General features: G+C 39.3%; 1 protein-coding gene across 1 annotated transcript; it reads right to left on the reverse strand.

Annotated features, from left to right (window-relative positions):
• Positions 1 to 1,585: 1,585 nt before the first annotated feature.
• On the reverse strand, positions 1,586 to 3,257 carry LOC104219856 (zinc finger BED domain-containing protein RICESLEEPER 1-like). The gene is made up of 2 exons (XM_009770605.1): positions 1,913 to 3,257; positions 1,586 to 1,641 (listed from the first exon to the last, which is right to left on the reverse strand). Exons 1-2 carry the CDS (start codon positions 3,255 to 3,257, stop codon positions 1,586 to 1,588), a joined length of 1,401 nt encoding a protein of 466 aa, XP_009768907.1.
• Positions 3,258 to 8,433: the final 5,176 nt, after the last annotated feature.

An 8,433-nucleotide genomic window follows, 5' to 3' on the forward strand; every position in this document is an offset into this window, starting at 1 on the left:
AGGTAGAGTTTGAGGAAGAGGCTCTAGCCCAGACCGTTCTAGCAGGACCAGTTCAGGTTTCAGAGGGGTTCATCGCTACCCCGGTACTCCAAGATGCTCTGGTCCGTCTAGTGGGCCTTATGGAGAGTGTCACCCAGGCAGGCTTACTTCCTGTAGCACTAGCCGTCTCTCAGGTTGGGGAAGGAGCACAAACTCATGCTACTCGCACTCCGGAGCAGATGGCTCCTCAGTTTCAGATTCTATCAGCTCAGCTAGTTGGGGTAGTTCAGCCGGGTGTTGTAGCTCAGACCAATGATGGAGCATCTATGTTTGTTGATGCTCTATGGAGGTTGGACAGGTTCACCAAGCTTTTTAATACTACCTATGGTGGTACATCTTCAGAGGATCCCCGAGACTATTTGGACATCTCTCATGAGGTTCTGCGGAACATGGGGATAATGGAGACCAATGGGGGTCGACTTCACTGCTTTTCGTTTGTCAGATTCTGCCAAGACTTGGTGGAGGGATTATTGTTTGGCTAGACCAACCAGATCGCCTACTTTGACTTGGGGCCAGTTCTCTCAGTTATTTTTGGAGAAGTTTCTTCCTATCACTAAGAGGGAGGACTTTCGGAGGCAGTTTGAGCGTCTCCAGCAGGGTTCTATGACTGTCACTCAGTACGAGACCAGATTTATTGCCTTGGCCCATTATGCTCTTATTATACTTCCCACCGAGAGAGAGAGAGAGGGTGAGGAGGTTTATTGAGGGACTTTAGGGTATGCATTCCATTTATCGATTCGATTTGATCCTTATCGATTATTACTTATCGTACATATGCTTATCGTTATCGTTTCAATAAGGTTTTTTTCGATTTATCGATTTTTGGGTCTTATCGATTCGGTTATCGATTACACCAATAAGAAAATTTGCGGGATTCAACGGAAAGTATATCGCTATGATGACTACAGAAGAATACACAAATAAAGAAAAATACTCGTTTCTACATCAAATAAAAAAAGGTAACTGACTAAACTTGCATCATGAAATTATTCCTCACCTAAATATACATAGCAAACAAAACAAAAGTCAAGATTATCGATTTTCTTGTAACATAATCGATAGTACGGAAGGACCCAATTAGACAACAGCAATCACGAGACTGCTAAGATTTCAACTGGAATCTCATACTGCTATGTTAATTTTGGCTTCTTAATAACTGGAATATCTCCATAAAGGTAGATTATATGTCTCAGATGATGATGAACTATCTTGTTCTTCTAGAGTATTTTTGAACTTTAAAGTATGCATACACTTTAAAACTATAACTAAGTTCTCAGATAGTTAGCACATGCAAATTTGGAGCTTACCCAACACAAAGTGTGCCATCAGTAATACTAGCCATATTCATATGGGACAGAAGTATCCAACGTAAGACAAAATTAAAAGCTAGCTACTACCGTTGTTTTTCAACTTCTATAATAGTAATACAAAAGCATATAGGAGTATAACAACAACCCATTTTCCAGAAAAATAGGAACGTTATTGAGAACAAGTTCTCTACATTAATGGAATCCATAAGATGGAGAAAATCGAGTCTGAAACCAATTCAAACTAAGGCAAAATTAGCCATGGAAGCAGCTGAAGAAGATCCATTGAGTCCATCTGCAAATGGGCAGCAAATCAAGAATCAACCCTCAAGTTATTAAAGAGAAAAATATTAAGAACTTTGTGATACATCACATTCTTTTACAAGTATATTATTTAAAATGAAGAACTTACATAACAGCTAACAAACTCTAGCAAACATCGTCGGTGGAAGCTTCTTTGCCAAGATTAGTAAAATCTAATAAGAATATATATTAATAAGTCAAGCAATTAATATATTATTTAACTATCTTAAGCAATACAATAAAATTAATTAAAATATACATACCTTCCTCGAGTATCTCGAGAAAATTTAAATCTTCCTCAACATTTACAGGAAGCGATTCACTCTGTAGCCAATCTTGAAGGCACACTAGAGTTTCAACCAATTTAGGAGTTAATGAACTCCTAAATTGGTCAAGAATATGCCCTCCGGTACTAAATGAACTTTCATATGCCACACTTAAAATAGGAATAGCAAGCACATCTCGAGCCATCTTAGCAAGAATAGGAAATCTAGGTGAGTTCACCTTCCACCAAGCCAAGATATCAAAGTCCGGTCTTTCATTTTCAGGATCTTCTGCAAGATACTTTTCCAATTTTGTTTTAGAATCTACACCTCCACTTGCAGCTTTATGTTTCCTTATTTCATCTAAAAGTTCACCTAAACCAGGAGTTGAAGTTTCCATTGTGCTGAATGAAGAGCTTGGCAAAGAGGTAGAAACTTTACCACCAGTATCTTTTGAAACCGACTTAGAGACATACTTATTAAACAATGAACTCATATAAGTATGAACCTCTTTTTCAATAATTGTCCCTTCATCTCCAAATATCTTCTTAAGTACAAAACTAACAGTAGTAAACTTGTAATGAGGATCCAAAACACAAGCAATGAAAATCACTTTGTTCATTTTTGTTGGTTCACCCCAATACTTCTCAAAAAATTTCCACATACTTGATGTCATCTCACTCAAAAGTTCATCTTCAGTTGTTATTAATCGATTTAAGTAAACAGCAACTTGACCAATTTCAAGAAAATGGGCATTTGATGTTACATAAAGTGATCTGGACACCTTCAAGGTGAGATTATAAAATATTTCAAGAAATTGTGAAATTCTCTTTACATCATCCCAATCAGTTCTTGTAAGCATACCTACAGGCTGTCTATCTGAAATAGCATCAAACATAAGATAACCTGACAAGTCGGTATCACGATCAAAATATTCTTTAATTGCACGCTCATATTCAATAGCCCTGCTCAACATCAAGTAGGTGGAATTACACCTTGTAGGAACATCTAAGCATAAAGACTTCTTGACAATATTTATACTTTCACAACATTCCTGAAACTTCCTCAACCTAGCAGGAGACTGTCTAATATATTTGACTGCATATCTAACACAAGCAATAGAAATACCTGACTCTTTTAAACCATCTTTCACAATAAGATTTACAATATGAGACATGCATCTCATTTGAAGGTGTTGACCATTCATGGAATTGGTTCCCCAATCATCTAATTTGTCAGACAACTTCTCCACGGTCACATCATTTGAACTAGCATTGTCAACTGTGACAGTGAAAATCTTTTGCAAACCCCACTCACGCAAAAAATTGATAATACACCTTGTCATATCTTCACCTTTATGACTAATAATTGGACAAAAGTTAATAATTCTTTTATGCATAATCCATTCACTATCAATCCAATGAGTTGTGATGCACATATAGTTAATTTTTTGAATAGAAGTCCATGTATCAGTGGTGAGACTTACTCTTTGACTTTAAGAAACTTCATTAATTTATTTTTTTCCACATTAAAAAGAGCAAAACAATCCCGTGTAACAATAGTACGGGAAGGGATATGAAAACAAGGTTGTGTCACTTTCATAAAGTTCTAAAGCCTTTCTTCTCAACAAAACTAAATGGAAATTCATCAACAATTACCATACGACACAAAGCCATCCTACACTCTTCTTGATCAAATTTCCATGGAATAAGATCACCTTTATTACCCCCCCCCCGTACTGTTTGATATTGTAATTGTTTTTGACCTTTTTCAACTTTATAAGGATTCCTTGGACATTTACTGATATGATTATTCATTTGTGTCGTACTTTTGCCTTTTGTCTAAAGATATTCTTGTCCACAAACTCTACATGCATATTTATTATTTCCTTTAGTATCAACTTTTTCTTCAAAAATATCCCATGCCCGAGATCGTTTTTTCCTTTGTTTTGTAACTGTCGAGTGAGTAGTTGCAGCAGCAGACTCAGAACCTCTACTTTCATCAACCACTTGATCAATTTTATCATTTTAGCCATATGAAGTGAATAAATAATGTAACTTACAGTCTTAAACGGGTTGAATGAAGCAAAACAAGACGAAGTCAGCACTCCTTGCAGTAGAAACCAATATAATTACATATATTTGGACCAACCCAAGATTTTGTGACACCTAAAGGATCAGAAATGATGATATTCTTGAATTTCTGGATAATGGGATATATTACAACCAGTCTTTGATCTGCAAATACCAATTGGCTCTGTCCCTTTGATGGTTGTACCGTTGTAACACTGAAGAAAAATATTAGAAATTTGATACTATTCATCATATCTCAAAACCAAGAACATCAAGTGAGAACGAATACAGAGAACAAACAAGCAGAGTTCACTATGCATTGAAGGCAAATCATCAGTATTTTTATAGTTTTAATTGATTAGTTTTTGTGGATTGGTAAAACCAATTTTTAAAGAGAAAGGTTTTGAAATGAAATTTAAATAGTAGGAAAGCAATCAACTTGATTAACCAACCAATCTTGAGTGTTTTAAAAATTTGAGACCGTGCAAAAAGAAGCAATAATGCTGCAAAGGCTCCAGCGTAAGCAATTTAGCTTTACTATATGTGAAAACATTAACATAGGATCATGAAAATGAAACCTTAAGCAATCTAAGTTCATCTTTAAATCAAGAACTCAGACAATCATGTTGTGGCCATATAAATCACTGTATTTACTACCAATAATAACGAAATAGAAAGATTTACACAGAAAGCATTCCTTCAAATAGAAGAGAAAAGAAAAAGTTGAAGAAAGAAATTAGGAGCACCGGAAACGGCGATAATCAACGGCGACTAACTTTCCGACAGAATAGATCTCGATTTGACAGTGGCAAGCGGCAATAGAACAGAGTTAGGTTTGTACTTTATAAGCAGAAAGTGAATACTGAAGACTAAAGAGAAAGCGGCACTGAAGAAGGGAGGAAATAATAGGGTTAGTCAGTTAGGGACTTAGGTGGAGGAAAGGGTAGTATTATAGAATAAGGGTATATTTGTCTTTTTTATATATCTTATCGGTTTATCGATAATCAAAGAAGAAAAAATCGAAATTGAAATCGATAACTCGATAAGAAAAATTTCGAAATCAAAATCGATAAATTAATAAATCAATAACAAATAATCGATTCGATTTATCGATAAACCGATTCGAATGCACACCCCTAGAGAGACTAGCTCAGCCTATTAGATTGTAGATGGCTAAGGAGACAGGGAGTGATATTTCTTTCCAGGATGCAGCCAATGTGGCCAGGCGAGTTGAGATGGTTCTATTATAGAGGAGTGGTCAGGGGTCTGACAAGAGGCCCGATCATTTTGGCAGGTTTAGTGGTGCCTTATCTGGAGGCAGAGATTCTTTTGGTAGGGGCCATCCTCCCATGCCGTTTCATTTAGCACTTCAGACTTCTCACAGTGCTCCAAGTGGTCGTGGTTCTCACATGCAGTATTCTAATCAGTTGCCCTACAGTGCACCACCAGCTCCTATTAGTGCACCTTCGCTCCAGAGTTATCATGGTGGTTACTCAGTCCGTCAAGGTCAGTTTTAGGGTCATCAATCTTAGCAGTCGAGGTCTTGTTATACATGTGGTGATTCGAGGCACATTGCTAGGTTTTGCCCTCGAGCCTCGAGCGGTTCTCAGCATCAGGTTTCTCATGCTATGGCTCCAGCACCGGGTATTCCACCACCCGCTCAGCCAGCTAGAGGTAGGGGTCGAGGTGTTAGAGGTGGAGGTCAGGCCGTTAGAGGTGGAACTCAGGCTGCTAGAGGTGGAGGTCAGCCAACAGGAGGTCGTCCCAGGGATGTAGTTCAGACTGGTGGGGCCTAGCCCCGATGTCATGCTTTCCTAGCCAGGTTTGAGGCTGAGTCTTCTGATGCGGTTATTACAGGTACTGTTCTAGTTTGTAGTAGAGATGCTTCAGTTCTATTTGATCCAGGGTCTACATACTCCTATGTGACATCTTATTTTGCTTTATATTTGGTTGTACCTCGTGATTCTTTGAGTGCTCCTATTTATGTGTCTACATCGGTGGATGATTCTATTATGATAGATCATGTCTATCGTTCATATATGGTCGTTATTGGGGGGTTTTGAGACCCGTGTGGATCTCCTAGTTCTCGATATAGTGAATTTCGATGTCATTTTGGGGATGGAATGGTTATCCCTTTATCATGTTATATTGGACAGTCATGCCAAGACCGTGACCTTAGCATTGCCGGGGTTGCCTCGCTTGGAGTGGAGAGGGACTCCTGGTCATTCTACCAACAGGGTTATCTCATATATGAAGGCTCGGCGTATGGTTGATAAGGGATGTTTGGCCTATTTGGCATATATTCGTGATTCTAGTGCTAAGGTTCCTTCTATGGATTCGGTGCCCATCGTTCGTGAGTTTCCAGAGGTATTTCTTTCATACCTACCGGGGATGCCACCCGATAGGGATATTGACTTTTGCATTGATTTGGTTCGGGTACCATTTCTATTCCGCCATATTGTATGGCCCCGCCAGAGTTGAAAAAATTAAAATAACAATTGTAGGACTTGATGGTTAAAGGCTTTATTAGACCTAGTATCTTGCCTTGGGGTGTGCTGGTGTTATTTGTTAAGAAGAAGGATGGATCGATGAGGATGTACATTGATTATCGGTAGTTGAACAAAGTCACCATCAAGAACAAGTATCCATTGCCGAGGATTGATGATTTGTTTGATCAGCTTCAGGGTGCCAAGGTATTTTCAAAGATTTATTTGAGGTTTGGCTACCATTATTTGAGGATTTGGGCATCTGATGTCCCTAAGATAGCTTTTCTCACTCGGTACGGGCATTATGAGTTCTTAGTGATGTCATTCGGGTTGATAAATGCCCCAACAACTTTCATGGATTTGATTAACCGAGTGTTCAAGCCTTATTTGGATTCCTTCATGATTATTTTCGTTGATGATATTTTGATCTATTCCTGTAGCTGGGAGGAGCACGAGCAGCATCTTCGAGTCATTCTTCAGACTCTGAGAGACAGTCAGTTGTATGCAAAGTTTTCGAAATGTGAGTTTTGGTTGAGTTTAGTAGCATTCTTGGGTCACGTTGTATCAGTAGAGGGTATTCAAGTGGATCTAAGAAGATTGTGACAGTCAAGGACTGGCCTAGACCCACATCAGCCACAGAGATCTATAGTTTCTTGGGTTTGGCAGGCTATTACCATCGGTTTGTGTAGGGGTTTTCATCTATTTGCAGCCCCGATGACCAGGTTGACCCAGAAGGGTGCCCAGTTCATGTGGTCGGATGAGTGTGAGGCGAGCTTTCAGAAGCTCAAGGTAGCTTTGACTACAGTGCCGATGTTGGTTTTGCCTACAGGTTCAGGGCCATATATAGTATATTGTGATGCATCTCGTATTGGACTTGGTGCGGTATTGATGCAGAATGGCAAGGTTATTGCATATGCTCCGCAACAGTTGAAGAGTCATGAGAAGAATTATCCAGTTCATGATTTGGAGCTAGCAGCCATTGTTCACGCGCTGAAGATTTGGAGGCATTATTTATATGGCGTGTCGTGTAAGGTGTTCACGGATCACAAGAGTTTGCAATACTTGTTCAAGCAGAAGGAGCTAAATTTGAGGCAGAGGAGGTGGTTGGAGCTATTGAAAGACTATGATATCACCATCTTGTATCATCCGAGAAAGGCCAATGTAGTGGTCAATGCTTTAAGTAGGAAGTCAACCAGTATGGGCAGCCTTGCGTATATTCCAGTCGGTGAGAGACTGCTTGCTTTGGATGTTTAGGATTTAGCCAATCAGTTCGTGAGGTTAGATGTTTCTGAGCCCAACCGTGTGCTAGCTTGCACAGTCGCTCCTTCTTTATTATTTAAACGCATAAGAGATCAGCAGTATGATGATCCTCATTTGCTTGTCCTTAGGGATACAGTTGGCATGAGGGTGCCAAGCAGTTTACAGTTGGAAATGATGGAGTTTTGAGGATGCAAGGTCGTATTTATGTGCCTAATATGGATGGACTTCGTGTGTTGATTCTAGATTAGCCCATAGTTCCCGGTATTCTATTCATCCAGGCGCCGCTAAGATGTATCAGGAATTGCGATAGTATTATTGGTGGAGGAGGATGAAGAAAGATATTGTGGCATATGTAGCTCGGTGTTTGAATTGTCAGCAGGTAAAGTACGAGCATCAGAGACCTGGTGGTTTGCTTCAGAAGATTGAGATTCCTGAGTGGAAGTGGGAGCGTATCACTATGTATTTCATTGTTGGACTTCCACGGACTCAGAGGAAGTTCGACGTAGTATGGTTTATTGTGGATAAGATGACCAAGTCAGCACATTTTATTCATGTGGTAGTTTCTTATTCTTCTGAGCGGTTGGTAGAGATTTTTATTCGGAAGATTGTTCGTTTTCATGGTGTGCCCGTTTCTATCATTTTTGACCGAGGTACACAGTTTACCTCGCATTTTTGGAGGGCAGTACATCATGAGTTGGGTACA

This window comes from Nicotiana sylvestris, chromosome 3 (genome assembly GCF_000393655.2).
Source record: "Nicotiana sylvestris chromosome 3, ASM39365v2, whole genome shotgun sequence".
In the NCBI taxonomy this organism is placed as follows: domain Eukaryota; kingdom Viridiplantae; phylum Streptophyta; class Magnoliopsida; order Solanales; family Solanaceae; genus Nicotiana; species Nicotiana sylvestris.

Bases quoted from the DNA above. Each gene is read 5' to 3' on its own strand.
- LOC104219856 (XM_009770605.1), bottom strand. From the start codon at position 3,257: ATGACAAGGTGTATTATCAATTTTTTGCGTGAGTGGGGTTTGCAAAAG. The intron at 1,642-1,912 runs GTATGTATATTT...GCCCATTTGCAG, and splicing joins TCTCGAGATACTCGAGGAAG to ATGGACTCAATGGATCTTCT.